Genomic DNA, 18,054 nt, shown 5'->3' with positions numbered 1-18,054 from the left:
CTTCCCCTCTGCCTCCACACTGTCTCTTTGGAAAGAAGTCTCTGCGGACAGCCCACGCTAAAGGAGTGAGTGTTAAGCTCCACCTCCTCGAAGGCTGAGTATGTACCTACAGTATTTGGAATTGATTCTGTATTTCCTTGTTTAGAGCCCTACAGTGGCTTCATACTACATTCAGAATGAAATGGAAACTCTTCTCCAAGGCTAAAAGGCCCTTGGCGATCAGGGTCCCGGGGTCATCTCCTAGAGTCAGCCACCATTTTCACCAAAGCCCACTTCCACTCCATCAGTGCTGACCTAAACACACCCAGATGAAGCAGCTGCAGGCCTTGCTTGGCCTTTACCTAGCACACCCGTCCCTCAGATCATCACCCGGTTAGCTTCCCTGCTTCACTGAGTCTCAGAGAGCCTTTTCATAACCACCTTATTCAAAAAGAGTCTTCTGTCTCAGTTCACTCTGTTTTATGACCCTGTATTTCTTCATTGCATCTATCACTACTGATGGTATGTACTGTCTTTGGTTCCTTATCTTTCTCTCCCAGCATAATGTAAGCTACCTGAAGGTGGGGCTGTATCTTATTCACTAATGCATCCTAGTTCCTAGCACATAGTAGGTGCTCAGGAAGTATTTGTTGACTAAATGAATAAACTTGTTAATTTTTGAAAGAAATCATCTTTAGGTCTCTTGTGGTTAAAGTATTCCATGTCTTTGTGAACTAATAATTCCCTTTCTGTCTTGTTCCCTTCAGTATCCTAGAGGCATTTTAGGAAGAGAGACCTGGCTTTTTTTTTTTTCTTTTAAGGAGCACTGTGAAGTTTAAGATAGTAAATAAATACAGTCCCAAGTTTCTCTGTTATTTAATGTAACTTGACTGTGTTTCACATTTGATTGGGGGAAATCAGCCGTCATCAACACTTACCACTGGGGGCTCTCCTTGTTGTCATCTCCAGGTGGAGAGGCTCTGAGCTCCAGCTGGAACTGCTGCCTCAGGATAGAAGTCTTTGACCCGCACTTCTTTGTACTTGAGTAACAATACTTCTTGGTGCCTAAGAATCTCTCCTGGTTAGGAACTGCTGATAATAACTCTTGATTCCTGTGTTAACCTCTTCTTTGAAGGAAGCCTCAGCCTTGCAGTAACTCAAAACTGAAAAGATTCTTTAGAAATCGCCAATGAAATACTATGAGGTTTTTGTTTGTTTGCCATGATGAAGCCAATTCCTTTTGAGAGTCCATTTCCTCATCCAAATTTTCCCCAACATCACACTAATAAGGAGCCATTCGCTTCAACTCCAGTTTTCAAGAACTGGAAATCTGTTATTCACAGCAGATTTAGTCTCAGGCAAGCCACTTTTGTGAGGCTCAGCTCTGGCTCTCACAAGAGTCTGAAAAGAATATAGAAAATTTGTTCAGTTGGCTGTTGGTCCACTCTAGAGAAAGAAACATCACCTTTTTTCCTTCTTTTAAGAAAAAAAATATTTGGTAAAAAAGCCTCCCACCCACATTTGCTGTGCTGTTTTGCCCCTGTTTATTTAGGAAATGCCACATGAAAAGAACTATTTATTGCATCTTTAAGCTCTAGACAGGAAACAAGGTTTCTGCTTCACGGTAGGTCATGTTTTGGGTAGAACCAAGAATGTGCAGTGTGAAACATAGCCATCTCAGAGCCTTCATTTTGGGCTTCCGTTCTGGTTAATCAAAAAAAGGGAAACGTCATCTATTTATCCATTTTCCTAGTTTGTGTTGATTGGCTTTCATATTCTTAAAGGAGGCAACAAGGGTCAGAAATGTCAGTGGATATGCAAATCATAACCACAAATGATTTCGCCAGAGAAGATATGCAAATGGCCAGTAAGCACATGAAAGCATACTCAATATATTAGTCATAGGGAAAATGCAAGTTGAATCCACAATGAGATACCACTTCACACCCACTAGGATGACTATGATCAAAAAGATGTACAATTACAAGTGTTGACAAGGATATGGAAAAAATGGAACCCTCCTACATTGCCAATGGGAATGTAAACTGGTGTAGCCACTTGGAAAAGCGGTTACTGTATAACCCAGCAATTCCACTCCTAGATATATACCCAAGATAAATGAAAACCTATGAGTACACAACACGTGTCCACAAATGCTCATAATGACGTTATTCAAAACAGCCAAAAAGTGGGAAGAACCCAAATGCCCATCAGCTGTTGAATAGATAAACAAAATGTAGTATATCCACGTAACAGAATATTATTCAGCTACAAAAAGAAAGTATTGCTACATGCTACAACACAGAGGAACCCTGAAAACATTTTGTGGAGTAAAAGAAGCCAGACATAAAAGATCATGATTCCACTTATATGAAATATCCAGAGTAGGCAAATCCATAGAAATAGAAAGTAGGTTAGCAGTTCTCAGGGTGTGAGTGTAGGGGGAATAGGGAATGACTGCTAATGGGTATGGGGCGGGGGGGGGGGGGGGTTTGAGGTGATGAAATATTCTGGAATTAATGGTGATAATCTCACAAGCTTGTAAATATACTTAAGTCCACTGAATTGTACACTTTAAAAGGGTGGATTTCATGGTATGTAAATCATATCTCAAAAAACCCACAGTTAAATATTTCACATGAACTAGAATGGTTAAAACAACAAAAGAAAAAAGACAATGACAAATGTTGGCCAGGATGCGGAGAATTCAGAACCCTCATTCATTGTTGGTGGGATTCTAAAATGATACAGCTACTTTGGAAAACAGTTTCATAGTACCTCAAAATATTAAATACAGGGGGCACCTGGGTGGCTCAATCGGTTGAGCGTCCGACTTCACCTCAGGTCATGATCTTGCGGTTTGTGAGTTTGAGCCCCACTTTGGGCTCTGCTGACAGCTCAGAGCCTGGAGCCTGCTTTGGATTCTGTGTCGCCTCCTCTCCCTGCCCCTCCCATGCTCATGCTCTGTCTCTCAATAATAAATAAACATTAAAAAAATTTTTTTTTAATATTAAATACAGGGGCACTTGGGTGGCTCAGTCAGTTAAGCGTCTGACTTGGGCTCAGGTCATGATCTCACATTTTGTGGGTTCGAGCCCCACATCAGGTTCTGTGCTGACATCTTGGAGCCCAAAACCTGCTTCGGATTCTGTGTCTCCCCTCTCTCTGACTCTCTCCCACTGGCACTCTGTCTCTCTCTCTCAAAAATGAATAAACATTAAAAAAAAATTTTTTTTAATTTTTTTTTTAACGTTTATTTATTTTTGAGACAGAGAGACAGAGCATGAACGGGGGAGGGTCAGAGAGAGGGAGACACAGAATCCGAAACAGGCTCCAGGCTCTGAGCTGTCAGCACAGAGCCCGACGCAGGGCTCGAACTCATGGACCGTGAGATCATGACCTGAACCGAAGTTGGCTGCTTAACCGACTGAGCCACCCAGGCGCCCCTAAAAAAATTTTTTTTGGATATTAAATACAGAATTATCAGATAACTCAGGAATTCCACTCCCAAGTATTTACTCAAGAGAAATAAAAACATATCAACACAATGACTTGTAAATGATCATTTTTAGCAACTTCATTTGTAACAGTCAAAAGCTGGCAACAGTGGAATACTATTCAGCAATAAGGTGGAAGGAGCTCCTGATTCATCGAACAACAATGACAAACCTCAGGAACATCATGCTTAGTGGAAGCCAGAAACTAAAGACTACATGTTGCATGATTCCATATATATGAAGTTTCTAGAAAAGGCAAAACTGCAGACAGAAAGCACGTCAGTGGTTGCCTGTGGTTGGGGATGAGAGTGGCAATTGACTGCAAGCCAGCATGAGGGATTTTTTGTGGTGATGGGAAATGTTCTAAAACTGGACTGTGGTGGTTGGTTGCACAACTGTTTAAATTTACTAAGTCTCATTGAATGGTATACTTAAAATGGGTGGATTTTATGGTATGTAAATTGTACCTCCAAAATCTGTTTTATTTTTTAATGTTTATTTTTGAGAGTGAGAGACAGAGAGAGAGACAGAAACAGAGCATGAGTGGGGGAGAGGCAGAGAGAGAGGGAGACACGGAATCCAAAGCAGGCTCCAGGCTCTGAGCTGTCAACACAGAGCCCGACGTGGGGCTCGAACTCACGATCTGTGAAATCATGACCTGAGCCAAAGTTGGACACTTAACCGACTGAGCCTCAGGTGCCCCAAAAATCTGTTTTAAAAAATCAGTAGTCTTAAGTTTCTGGAATATTTTAATCACACACACACACACACACACATACACACACACACAGAAAAAAAAAAAAACCAAAAAACCCTTTGCTTTCTTCTCACTGTAGACCCGTCCTCCTACTGACTTGAGCTTTAACTTTGATGCCAACAAACAACAAAGACAGCTTATTGCAGAACTGGAAAACAAAAACAGGTAAGAATGTAGAGGCCAAGCCAGTTTCTAAAGTCCAAGACTGTCATGTGAGTATCTGATTCTCCTTTTCCTTGCAGACTAGTTGTATTTTGACCATAAAGGAGGATCCCACCTTAGTGAATATAGGCCAGACCAACTCATGGGAATGCCCCTACTCTGATTTGGAGATCTCTGCATGCTGTATATTCTGGTAGCCCAAAGCCCTGTTCCTGTGCCCTCATGGATTCTTTTTCCCGTGCCTTCTCCCACCTACCAGCTCCCCTCTCATGATTCCCTTTTCCACCCCACCCCTCTTTCACTTTATCTGGTCATCTTATCCTGGCCCACTGTGCTGTATGTGACTGTCTGCTCTCTCCCCACAAAGCCATTTAAAGTCACAGACACCAGACGGCACACCAGTATGCCCTGAATAGTAGAAACCGGGACAAGGAGATTAGATGTAAAGTAACAGGTTTTGGAAGAAGAAATGGCAGCTCTTATCACTCGGGGGCTCAAGAGGAAGAAGGGAGATGGGGGGAGTTAGCATAGGACCCACATTCAGAGATTGCAGGGAGTTCGTTTTTCCTTTCCCTAGAAAGAAAGAAAGTCTTCTAGTGGCTGTTTTCCTTTAGTGGAGATTTTTCAAATTCTTGAGAAGAGTGTTTATATGACTTTCTCTACCACAAAAGATTGTTTCATTGAGTAAATATGAAGTGTGGAAATGTCAAGAAGGTGGCTATTCCACATCTTGGTCATTTGGAAGCAGTCAGAACAAGATTGGTAGAGGCTGTTCTAGAATAAAAAGACCTGACAGGAAAGAGCTGTGAAGCACTGTGCAGCCAACTTTCTTTCATCTGGCCTCTCCAGGGAGATCTTGCAAGAGATTCAGCGTCTCCGTCTGGAGCATGAGCAGGCTTCCCAGCCCACCCCCGAGAAGGCCCAGCAGAACCCCACATTGCTGGCTGAGCTGCGGCTGCTGAGGTAAGTAGGGATACTGCACCACTGTCTGCAAAGGATGGTCTGCAGTAGGCATTTACGTGTCGGGAAACAAAACGAGTAGGATAGAATCTGTTTCTCAATACAACTAGTCCTGTTAGAGCAAACAGTTAAAACATTCCAGTCATTCTGTTACTGCTTCAGGTGTTTGGATTCTGAGAACTTCAGCCATCATGGCAGAACTAGGTCAACACCAGTGTCCGGCTCCACGACAGGCAGAGCAGTGTTTACACTTTTATGATTGCTTTAAGAAGACTGTGCTCCCATCCGTCTTCTTATTTTGTTAATTAGTCTGACTTTGAAGACCCTTGGCAGGAATAATGCTCCTCTGTCCCATGAGTATATACTCCCGGTGCTTCACAGTCAGAGCAGGACTCTGTTGAAGGGGAAGGGTGCGTGTTATACAGGCACATCTCTGAGATGCAAAACCACGTGGGAATCCCTTGCACCACCGCTGTGGAACCTTCCCACTTCAACATAGATATAAACGGCCTCAGGGCCCGGAGACTCAGGGCTCAGGACCCGAATGCGGGCAGAGATCTGCTTCAGCCCCCACTGAGATGCTGTTTTGGAGCGAATGAAGAAGTCTGCCAGAAGAGCTTAACATGAGAGTGATCTGATCAAAGTTATTAGGCTCTTATTTCCTATCAGTCTTAAAAAGATGTGTGTGTACTGTTTGGTAAATGCAGACATTTTTTGGACGCTAAGCTAGTGGCTGGCTTCTCACCAGACCTCTAGATGTCCAAAGAGTATCCTTTCTGTGTAGGTTGTAACATTTGACATTGCACAGTTGATTTTTAATGTGCCATCATCTGGGGTTCTGCATAGCCGAATATCCTTTTGTAATTCTTCCTTTGGCTTAGGTCATGTAGCTTCTCAACCATCATTTCTTCTCCTAGAGAATGGAGATGATTGTTTTTCTATAACTGTCTTTCTTTCTAGATTTATATCATCAATAAATAAGTCATAAAGAATTTAAACTGTGCAGATGAAAATCATTAGAGATACAGAGATTCCCATTCTTCTGAAAATTCACTTTAGTTCCTAAATTTAATTGGGCTTGAGGATTTGGTTCCTAGGCCCTCCGTTGCATGTCTGGGATGTTAGCAGCTTGGTGCTACTCTCCGAAGTCTGGGAGAGCATGTGCAGCTGACTCAGTCCCAGTGTTAACTCTGAACTCTCGGCATAAGATACAACTGTTCCCTTTTCCTCACCACAGCCCAGGCACAAGTAACTGTTTTATATCTAGCAAAGCAAAAAATGATTATACTCCAATCTTAACTGTTGCTGGAAGTGGGATCGCTAAAAGTCCTTAATTCAGCCGGAAGTGTCTGGAAAATGTCACTGATTTAGTAGGCAGAGGGCTGAGCCCAGGGATGTCATGTAGGCAGCAAGAAGCAAGAATTTACCCTAAATCTGAGGAGGGTCTAAATCTTGAAAAGTCCGGAAGTGTTTAATCTGAAAAGCAGCTTCTGTTATCACTAAAGAAAGAGAGACTATTTAGTAAGCGTGCAGGATCAATTGCTTATGCACACAGACAAAACATATTGGCTCTCCACTTCACACTATATACAGAGCACACTACCAGATGGATTAAACATGGAGACAAAACTTTAAAACTTCTAGAAGAAAATGTGAGAGAATTTCTTTAGGATTTTGGAATAGAAAATAGTTTCTCAGAATCACTTACCGTGAAAGAAGTTGGTAAATTCATCTATATTCATATTGAGAACTTTTGTTTATCAAAAGACACATAAAGGGCAAGATTCATTTCTACGTATCTGACATCCTTCTGGTTTTGATCAATATATACGAATCCAGGAACTGCCAGGTACCCAGTTAGTGTAATAAAACGAGATAGAGAATTTCATTCTTGGGATTAGTGGTTATGAATTCTGTCTTTCCCCCATGATTGTTATTTTTAATTTTAATTTTTTTTTAAGTTTTTTAATTTATTTTTGAGACAGAGAGAGACAGAGCATGAACGGGGGAGGGTTGCAGAGAGAGGGAGACACAGAATCTGAAACAGGCTCCAGGCTCTGAGCTGTCAGCACAGAGCCTGATGCGGGGCTCGAACTCACGAACTGTGAGATCATGACCTGAGCCAAAGTCGGACGCTTAACCAACTGAGCCACCCAGGCGCCCCATGACTGTTATTTTTAAATGGTATATTCATTTCAATAATATATATGACAAATGTGTAAGATATGAAGCATAAAGATAAAATGAATACCCATGAACCCACACCTTTGTCATGTGTTGTTAAAACCATGTCGTGTGTGTAAGTGCCCCCAAGCCCATTTCCTTGCTTCCACGTTCCCCACAGAGCTCTCCTCTATCCAGAATTTGGTTTATCATTGTCTTGCTTTTTAAACAGTATCTATCATCAAATATATGTGTATTCCCACATAATAAAGTGTTTAGTTTTGCTTTTTGTTTTTTGCGCTTTATAGAAATGTTGTTATATGCATAGAGTGGAACCTTTCCCCCCTTCAGTACTACGCTTTAGGGTCGTTCCATGTTGTTGCTGTAGCTACATATAGTTCCTTCATTTTCACCACATAGTGTAATTATTTGGTTGTGCATAGCACAGGGAAAGAGTACCGCATCCAGTCTCGGAAGTTCAGAGAAGAAAGGCTCTCTAGAAAATCGAATGAGTCGGTTTTTCTTTATTGAATTTATACCTGTGCTGGAAATTTAGGGAGTATGAAGACTAGAAAACAATGATTCCATCTTACAAATTTGTGATCTAGTTTTGGAAATAAACATAAAATAATTTTCTGGTCAGTTAACTAATATTATATAGTGTTAATAAATAGTATGGGCATTATGCTATAAGAAATCTAAGTATGAAAATATATAGAGAGGCTAGAAGCAATTAGACCCATGGAGGTGGTGGAAGTTGAGCTAGACCATGGAAGGTAGGGTTGATTTGGATGGAGTCTGGGACAAAACATTTCAGATTAGAAGTGGAGTTGGGGTTCAGCATGATCCCCCAAAGAAGTATGATACATTTCAGAGAAGGGAAAGAGTCTTAGAACTAAGAATTTGTTTCGGGCATCCATTGAATTAATCTTTAGAGTGCCAGTGATAGGAGATAAAATTACTTGAGGAATTGAGACCAGATTCTGGAGAGCCTTAAGTGATAGGTGAGTGGAAATCCTTGGAGGATTTCAAACAATGATGGTGTTAACTTCACTAGATGTTAATTGAGTACATACTGGATGTGATATTCTCTTAAGCATTCAGTACATGCAAAGATGAGTAAGACTCATCCCCTAACCTCAAGGATTTTGCATCATGGTAGGTATGACAGCAACGCAAGGTAAAATAAATTAGGTGCCACAGGAGCACCAGTTGTTGTAGTGATTAATTAAGCAGGATCTGACACCTGCTGAAGTAATTAGGAGTAGCTTCCCGGGAAGAGTGACATTTGGGTGGGACACTAAGGAGTGAATAATATTTGGAAGAAGTTGGGGAATTGCTGGGATTTGTAAAATGATAGGATCTGTTTAAGGAAAAGTGAACCATCAGCTGGACCTCCAGACGTGGAAGGGAATAGAAGGTGAGGCACTAAGGATAGGCATGCAGGTGGGGTCTGGAGCAGCACTCTGATAGAAATAGAATGTGGGCCACACATGTAATTAAAAACTTTTCTAACAACCACAGTGAAAAACTAAAAGGAAATAGGTGCCATTAATTTTATCTTTCATACCCATGGTCTTATTTGATCCTCCAGATATTGCCATAGTTGTTTGTATGTAATTAGTCCCATTTTAGTGAAGAGAAAATTGAGGCTCTTACAGGTTAAGTGACTTGTCCAAGGTTGCAATATTTAGTAAATGGTGGGCCTCAAGCCTCTTGATTTCTATTCCACTTCACCATAACAGATGAAATCAGGATTAATCAGGCTAAGAGACCATTGCACGTGTGAGGTAAGGCGTGCTTGGATAAAGTGAGAGACGGGAGAGAAAGACACATACATTTCTAGGAAAGAGTCATCTAAGTCGGATGACTGAATATAGGGTATAAGCAGGAAAGTATCTAAGAGGACAGAAGTTTTCAGCCATGACAGCTAGAAGAAATGAGGAAAGAGAACCATTTGCGGACTAAAGTCTTAAGTTCGGTTTTGGACTTATTGAGCTAGAACTGATGCGAAACCTGGCCTCGGAGAAAAGTGAATTCTCTCAGACACAGAGCCACCCTGATGTCAGTCTCACTCTTGAGGCTGGCGTCTGGTGCTGGAAGCATCAGCTACTGAACCCTGTTTCCCCTGAGCAGTTTTCATACGTTTTCTCCACTATCAATTTAAGTTCGGACTCGTTTCATGTATCTTTCTAAAATTGACTTCCTGAGGAATTTTTAAAATCACTTTAACAATGATATTAATCATGCTTTGTTCTGTATATGGCCATGTGCATTTTCCAAAGCATTTTTACATACTATTCTCACAACAGGAAAGTGAGCAAAACAGATATTATCACCACTTTCTACATAAGGTATCAGAAGTTCAGTAACTTGCTCAGCATCGCAGACCCCAGTAAATAGCGGAATCGGGTCTGAAGCCCATTTCGCCTAGGCTTAGACCCTTCCTTGAGGGTCCCTTTGTCTTCAGAGCCTCATTCCGGATGGGCTTCTCCTCTCGGACAGGCAAAGGAAAGATGAACTGGAGCAGAGAATGTCGGCGCTGCAGGAGAGCAGGCGCGAGCTGATGGTTCAGCTGGAGGGGCTGATGAAGCTGCTGAAGGTAAGAGAGAGCCCTGGCCGCTCCCCCACGCCCCCCCCCCCGCCTCCCTCCCACCGCTTGTTCCCCTTCACCTCCAGTTCAGCTGCTGCCGCCCCCCCCACCCCTGCCGTGCTGCCTGAACAGGGTGCCGCTAAAGGCTTAAATGGCACTGCCCGTAAAGTTAGACACGACTCCATAAAGTCATCTAATTAGTGTAAAGCCTGATTATAAAAAATGAGTAACTGGAATTAGCGTCATGTCCTGAGATAGTGGTAGGCAGGTTTATAAATAGGATGTTAACTATATGTAAACAAATGTTTCTCGACTATTTGAAGTTTCTTTTAAAACAAATTTTCAAATATTTCGCCTAAATACTCAAGAAGGATTAAGAGTCCGATTTTAGTAAGTATTATCGCGGCAGACCAAGCTAATCAGACTAATTCTAATGAATAACTTTATTAGGAGGAACAAAAGAGCATCCCAGCTCTATGTTTGTTATCTTGGGGCTTGAATAAATTTGGAATGATTCAGGTGTCACTATCGTTGTTGACATATTACAACATGCGACAAATGTATCACAGCCCCTATACCCCAGAGGAGAGAAAGGCACACTTGGCATTTAAGTGTCCTCACCTGGACAGTTTGACTGGCACTCCACAGAAATATCTACCCAGATACGTAGCAGCAATACCAGAATACATTTGTTCCTGCTGTTAGTTCCTTCAGTCTCTGTGTCTGTGCTGGGAAACCACTGTGTTTTGTGGTACCACACCAAGTTCGCAGCCAGAGTGGAAATCACAAAGTGTGGATTACCTCAAAAGCCAGGCTGAGGGGAGTAGATTGAATCCTGTGGTAAGGGAGTCACTGACGGTTTGGGAAATAATAGTTTGGGAAAATATGTAGAGCGGATCAGAGAGGGAAGAAACTAAAGGAGAAATGGAGATAAATATAACTGTCTAGCCCAGTGATTGTGCTGCATCACAACCTGTGAGTGTGAGTGTGTGAGTGACAGGGGTCCAGACTAGCAGTGCGGCTCAAGGAAACATCAGCTTGGAGACTTTTCTTCAACTTCTCTATGCTAAACGAGTCCCTTCATAGTGAAGCAAGTGGTATTAGCAACTTGGGTGAATGTAGCGTTTGTGTTTTAAACTGACTTTTGGGGCGCCTGGGTGGCTCAGTTGGTTAAGAGTCCGACTTCGGCTCAGGTCATGATCTCACAGTTCGTGAGTTCGAGCCCCGCATTGGGCTCTGTGCTGACAGCCCAGAGCCTGGAGCCTGCTTCACATTCTGTGTCTCCCTCTCTCTCTGCCCCTTTCCTGCTCATGCTCTGTCTCAAAAATAAATAAACATTAAAAAAAAAAACAACTGACTTTTGACTTGCTCAAGACAATCGCTTCTTTTAGTCTTTTTTTTTTTTTTTTAATTTTTTTTTTCAACGTTTTTAATTTATTTTTGGGACAGAGAGAGACAGAGCATGAACGGGGGAGGGACAGAGAGAGAGGGAGACACAGAATCGGAAACAGGCTCCAGGCTCCGAGCCATCAGCCCAGAGCCTGACGCGGGGCTCGAACTCATGGACCACGAGATCGTGACCTGGCTGAAGTTGGAAGCTTAACCGACTGCGCCACCCAGGCGCCCCTCGCTTCTTTTAGTCTTAAGCTGAATCTCTTTTTCTAACTTTGGTCCTGGGTATTTGGCTTGTTTTGCATGGACGTGTTTCTTTTTTTTTTTTAATTTTTTTTTTCAACGTTTTTTATTTATTTTTGGGACAGAGAGAGACAGAGCATGAACGGGGGAGGGGCAGAGAGAGAGGGAGACACAGAATCGGAAACTGGCTCCAGGCTCCGAGCCATCAGCCCAGAGCCTGACGCGGGGCTCGAACTCACGGACCGCGAGATCGTGACCTGGCTGAAGTCGATCGCTTAACCGACTGCGCCACCCAGGCGCCCCGCATGGACGTGTTTCTACATTAACCCTGTTAACGGAATTTCTCTTGAGAAGTATTTCGTGTCTAAATGGGTCTTGTTTAAAGAAAACCTGGCCCAGATCCCTCTAATAGTTGTCAAGTATCCAGCTAATCCAACCCAATCACCCACTCAAGATGGCAGAGAGGGACTTAAATGCATTTGGCCGGTATAGCATCTGGAGCCGTGTGGGGCTTTGAAAGTCCTGCCATTGTGGGGTAGTCCCCTGCAAGATGGGAGATAATAGGGGATCCACTCATCCCTGGCCTGTGTCAGACTTGCTTGTAGTAAGTTGCTTTCAGACATTGCCCAAACATAGGTGGGAAGATACCCTAGGGTAATTTTTGTAAAAGGCAAAAGGTTTATGCAAACTGAAGGGAAGTCAGAATGCATTTCCCCCAAAGTCCCACGGTGTGCTTTCTCGTTAGCTGCGCCGCCCTCAGTCTCCGTTAGAGTTCCTGGTTCAGAGCCCTGTGAATATTGTTGTGACCTGGTTCACTTCTGATGCTTGTATTCAAGGGCTGGGCAGAATGAGCTGAGGCCTGGAACTCTGATCCCAAACGCTGAGCTTCTTTGTATTTCTAGCTACTGTCTTACAGTTATAATTTCCTAAAATAAGCAGGATCCTTGTGCCCCATTTTGTAAAATCCCCTGCCGGCTTCTTAAATGCCTTATAATTTACTTACCAGATAGGCTGAGGCCATTCAGACTGGGAGGAAGAATTTGCAACACAGAGCAGGAATGTTGTCTTTTTACCCATTGATTAGAATTTACAGTTGAAAATTTCATGCCTCTCTAATGTCCAGCTTCCTAAAAAGATGACAGCACAATCCTAATTTGTGTATTATAATGCACTCCTAGAAGGTCACCCGTAGGAATCATTGACTTCCATGAAAATTTCAAAGATGTTTTCCTACTATTAAGAAAATATATTCACTAACCCATAATAAAAATACGCTTTAGAATCCTAATTTTAATTTCAAAGGACTGTCCTGCCCTCGTTGATGTTCAATCTGCTAGCATTTAATTCTCTCATAAAACAGCTGTAAGCACTTAGTCAAATGGACAATGAAACCACATGGTCTGGGATACTCATAAATTAAAATACACTGCACAGTAAATTTCCATTTCACAGGGAGTTCTTTCTACTGCTTCAGTGAAATATTGTGTACATTATCTATTTATCTGAAAAATGATAATTTAAAGAAGGATGTATATGAAGTGTTCCCATTGTTTATTAATTTATTCAATAATAATCTTAAGTCCTTTTTTGTAAGAAGGCAGGGTAAAAATTAATCATGCATTTATTTAACAAGAAAATATTGGTTCCTAACTGTCACATTTAGGTATTTGGCAGTAAGACCAAGGAGTACCAGGGACCTTCTTTCTTTCTTTCTTTTTTTTTTTTTTTAAGTTTATTTATTTTTGAGAGAGAGAGACAGAGTACGAGCAGGGGAAAGGCAGAGAGAGAGAGAGAGGGAGAGAGAGAGAGAGACAGAATCTGAAGCAAGCTCCAGGCTCTGAGCTGTCAGCACAGAGCCCAACGCAGGACTCGAACTCACGAACTGTGAGATCATGACCTGAGCCAAAGTCGGACACTTAACTGACTGAACCACCCAGACACCCCTCAGGGACCTTCTTAATTGTATTTTTGGTTTTTTGGTGGCATGATGCAGACTGACACCCAGGTACCCATGGTGAGAAGGTATCTTTTCCCTACATTTCCCCCCCTGATTAATGTGTATGGATAACCTCTGTCCCAAACTTATTTAAGCTGGAAGTGGTTGTATGTTGGTATTTTACTTTCTAAATCATGTTTCCAGTATTTTTCTGCCTCATTTTTCATTTTCCTAATATTGCTTTTGAAACAGAGTCACCAGGTGAATTCTGCAGTTTTGGATTTCAACCTTATTTGCAAATGAGGTTTAAAATATAAATTATCATGTAGATAACTGCAGTACTTACGGTGTTACTTTGGCCACCTAGCCAGACATCCCCCATGTGGAAAAGTCTCACATGTTTTTAGGTGACATAAGCACTTTTGGATTTGTGATTAAAGTATTATTATTCCCTTTAAATCAACCTTGGCTCCTGTGCCAGTTGCCATCAGTCAGTGTTTACTGACACGACTGACTGACTGAAAACAAAAACCTTACATCTGAGGCCTCGTATCTGACCTGTTAAGTGTGTTGACAGAGCCTTCAAGGCTTTTATCTGAGCAACTTCTGTGAGTTTAAATTGTAAAACACCATCCTTAGTAACACATTGTCAAAGCCCACCCTCTGCCAACCCCAGTGCACAGCAGAGGCCCCTACCTCCTGAAAAGGCTGCCCTGTCCACCATTCCCGTCCTAACCTGACATGTGTCTCCTGCAGATTATCATGATGTCATGTCCTGGGACAAACTATCCATAGCAGAGTTCCCAAATGTGCAAATGGGAAACATTGCTTCCTGAAATTTCCCTATTCTGTTGAGCCAAAGCACTGTTACCTTGCCTGGAGAAAACAGTAAAAATAGGGAGGTGTCTTAGAAACAGTCCTGAGAACTTTTGTCCTTGTCTTCTGACCTCAGCTGCAATTTCAGCCTGTCAGGATTGCCTCATCCCTCCCCCACCATCTCAGTGTCCATTTCAACACTTAGTGCCAGCAATAAACACACATTTTAAATGGTTTAATAACTCTTCCTATGGCTCTTTGCCCTGCCGAGTGAATGGAGAAAAGTATTCTGCCTTACAGGGAAGCCTGGCTAGGAAGGGAAGGCTCTTCCCAGCTGTGGAATTCTAAGCCCTTCTGACCAGAGCCACGTGCCAGATGTAAAAACTGAAAGATGCCAACTTCTTTTTCTTTTGTTTTAATTTTTTTTAAAGTAATCCCTGCACCCAAGGTGGGGCTCGAACTCACGACCTCAAGATCAGGAGTTGCATGCTTTACCAACTGAGCCAGGCACCCTAAGATGCTAACTTCTTAAGGCTTACTGAGCTAACGCTCAGGGCCTTCTTTGCCTGGGCTCCTGTGAGTATAGGTTTGGTCAGGCATCTAGCAGCTGGCTCCGATTATGAAGAACATCTTCTTGTGCTCAGTTGGAGTCTCCAGAAGAGAGTTCTTGGTGCCTGTTTAATTTCTAGTCCATGTGTCTTCCTTGCAGGAATAAAATTTTTTTTTCCAATTTTTTTTACTTCCTCTCTCCTTTTTGTAACTGGTTGGATTTTCTGAAACCATTCTTACCATTGGCCCCAGATCTGCAGACCCTGAAAAAGCAGAAGCACCCGTCCGTCCCTAAGACTTCCTACACACATGTTCAGTAAAGACTGCCTGCACGGCTGGATCCGATTTAAATAGAACCATTACAGCAGCTTTTAGATTTGCACACCCTGGGCAAAGAGCAGAGGCTCCCTGACCACAGTTACTCATGATGAGGCAGAGAAAGAAGAAGCACAAAGGCCCATTAAAAGACAGAGTAGCTGAAGAGCAAAGGACCACGGAGAGACAGACTCAGAAGTGTTTCTCTCGTCTTTGCTGTGCTTCTCCCCGCGGCGCCCAGTGGTGCATTGTGATAGCTGAGAGTTGGCAAGTACCCACTCTGCCCGCCGTCACTGTGAGGCTCTAAAAGACAGAGACCACATCTTATCTTCAGGTTTCCAGGGCCTTATGCATAAGAAGTACTAAATGAACCTGTGTTGAATTAGTGGAAAACCGAGGTCGAGAGTTCTTTTTGAAAAGCCTCTCAGGGCCCTGAAGCAGCTTCCAGTTTGTTGGAGGAATGGGGATGGGATGTAAGCGCATCTTTGGGACAAAACCACAAAAAAGCAGCCCCAAAGCAAGTGGAGAGGAGGGGACTAAGGAAGAGAGTCTGGTCAGGTGAAATTGCTAGTTTGGGGGAAGTTTTTAGGGCAGTGGCTCTCAAACCAGCAGGCATCAGAATCAGCTGAAAGGCTCTGAAACACGTTGCTGTGCCCCACCCACCCCAAGAGTTTGGATTCAGGTAGTCTTGGCAGGCGCCCAAACTTTGCATCTCTGACGAGTTTCCAGGTGCTGCTGCTTTGCGAACCATTGGCCTAGAGGAAGGTAGCTGACACATAGGAATATTAGGAATGGGGAGATTGATTATTGGGCTTCTGGGTCCTAGTTGAGCTATTTCTTCCAGTCTACCCTAAACAGCTATGTGAGCTCGGGCGAGTCAGGCTCTCTAGGCCTTTTCTGTCCATAAATGAGGAAGTTGGATTAGACGGTTTCCCAGTTCTAGAGGCTAGCCCTGAATGAACTGGGTGGGACGGAGGCCTGCCATTCGCTCTGTGCAGCTGATGGTGCCTGATGACCGTCTGGGCCTTTGGTCTCTGAACCCGTGCGCCTGGCCTGGTTTGCCTGATTCTTCCATCATTTCTTCCAGATGCTTTGTGGTGATGGCCATTAACCTCTCTCCTTTTTCCCTCTGCCTTTTTTTCCATCTTCAACACCTCTAGGAGGAAGAGCAAAAGCAGGCAGTAAGTGAACTTGGGAATTCTCCACCTGATTCTTGCTCCTTTTGCATGTTCTTCTCTTCCTCGGAGAACTGTTACATTCTTTCTCGTCTCCTCCCTGCACAAGTTCGCCTCTGCAGAATTGGTGATGTGTAAAACCCTCAGCCGTTCGCTCCATAGTCGTGTAAACCGGCCTGAAAGTCCACGTCATGTTTACCTCATTAGCAGAGCATGTTCTTACTTGAAACCAGAGCTCGTTGAATTGTTGTTAAAGTACACATCTGTTGTGTTTATTTAACTACGCATGATTAGCCAGGCTACGATCGCATTTCCCTGCTTTTGCATTCGCTGCTGCTTCATGTCTAGAGTGACTTTAACTGCTTGAAACAACTTTCGGGGTTGTGGGAGTGACCTCAGGTCGAAATACTACATCATGAATGATTGTGCATGGAAATGTATAGTTTTTCTGATGACTTCAAATGTCCTTTAGTCTCAAACAGGCTTCTGGATGCTCCAGCCCCAGGAGCCTTCTTAACAAAGTTACCAATGAAAGCTAAGTGACTGGTTATGCCCTGAGTGATTTCCTGTTCAGAGTCTGCTCCAGGGGGAGCTCTGGTTTTTGAGCTGCATGGCTGTTGCATGGTGTTTAGGGAAGGTTTATGTTTGTTTTTATTTTTCCGGACAGCCCTTAACCCACACAAGAAAATCAACTGAGGGCCTATCCACAATAGTAACACCATATGTTTATATAACATAGTAAGGTTTTCAAAGCATACATTTTTTTTATACAAGCTAAAGCTGATTTTTAACTTACCTCAGGGCTTTAATTTTAAAAGAGAGAAATATGAATGTTTAATTCAAAAAACTTACTTGTTTCTTTTTCAAAAAACAAAGTGATCCATGTTTTAGATTAAGAATAGGAATATACAGGGGCGCCTGTGTGGCTCAGTCAGTTAAGCGTCTGACTTCGGCTAAGGTCATGATCTCACAGTTAGTGAGTTCGAGCCCTGCATCGGGCTCACTGCTGTCACTGCAGAGCCTGCTTTGGATTCTCTGTCCCCCACCCCACCCCACCCCACCCCCCGCCCCTACTCCCCTTACTCCCTCTCTCTCTCTCAAAAATAAATAAATATTTAGAAAAAAAAGAATAGGAATACCCAACAGTATATTTATTATTTTCAGTTGGGAGGGCAATGAAATAATAGAGTGAAGAGGAAAAGAAAGGAAGGAAAAGATCAAATGGGGGAAGAGGCAAGAAAGGAGCAAGGGAGAGACAGACTGTCAGAAGGAAAGCAGATAGATTATGGGATTAAGATAGGTGATCAACCCAGAAATCTCAGTGGCTTTACTGTAACAAAAGTTTGTTTAGTGTTGTTTTTGCTTTGTTTGTTTGTTTGTTTGTTTGTTTCCTCATTGACACGTAGTTTATTGCTTTGATCTTATGGCACTTCCTCAGTAGGTACATTCATATGGGCAAAGCAGGAGAAGACAGCATGGAAAGTCAAGCCCAGTCATTAAATGTTTCTCCCAGGAAG

At 42.8% G+C, this 18,054-nt stretch overlaps 1 protein-coding gene across 23 annotated transcripts in view; it reads left to right on the top strand.

Annotated features, from left to right (window-relative positions):
* DTNB (dystrobrevin beta) overlaps positions 1-18,054 on the top strand; it is a 244,904-nt gene that overhangs the window by 196,021 nt on the left and 30,829 nt on the right. For 18 of the 23 annotated variants that reach the window (XM_058682732.1, XM_058682731.1, XM_058682738.1 and 15 more), the window contains 4 exons: positions 4,313-4,398; positions 5,245-5,358; positions 10,024-10,120; positions 16,523-16,543. In XM_058682732.1, the coding sequence (XP_058538715.1) occupies positions 4,313-4,398; positions 5,245-5,358; positions 10,024-10,120; positions 16,523-16,543 (318 nt within the window). The remainder of the gene's footprint in view (positions 1-4,312; positions 4,399-5,244; positions 5,359-10,023; positions 10,121-16,522; positions 16,544-18,054) is intronic. The other 5 variants (XM_058682745.1, XM_058682739.1, XM_058682737.1 and 2 more) reach the window with 1 other exon arrangement.

The sequence above is a fragment of the Neofelis nebulosa genome, chromosome 9 (genome assembly GCF_028018385.1).
Source record: "Neofelis nebulosa isolate mNeoNeb1 chromosome 9, mNeoNeb1.pri, whole genome shotgun sequence".
Classification (NCBI taxonomy): domain Eukaryota; kingdom Metazoa; phylum Chordata; class Mammalia; order Carnivora; family Felidae; genus Neofelis; species Neofelis nebulosa.
Note: the sequence above shows the minus strand (reverse complement) of the source record. Positions and strands in the feature narration are given on the sequence as shown.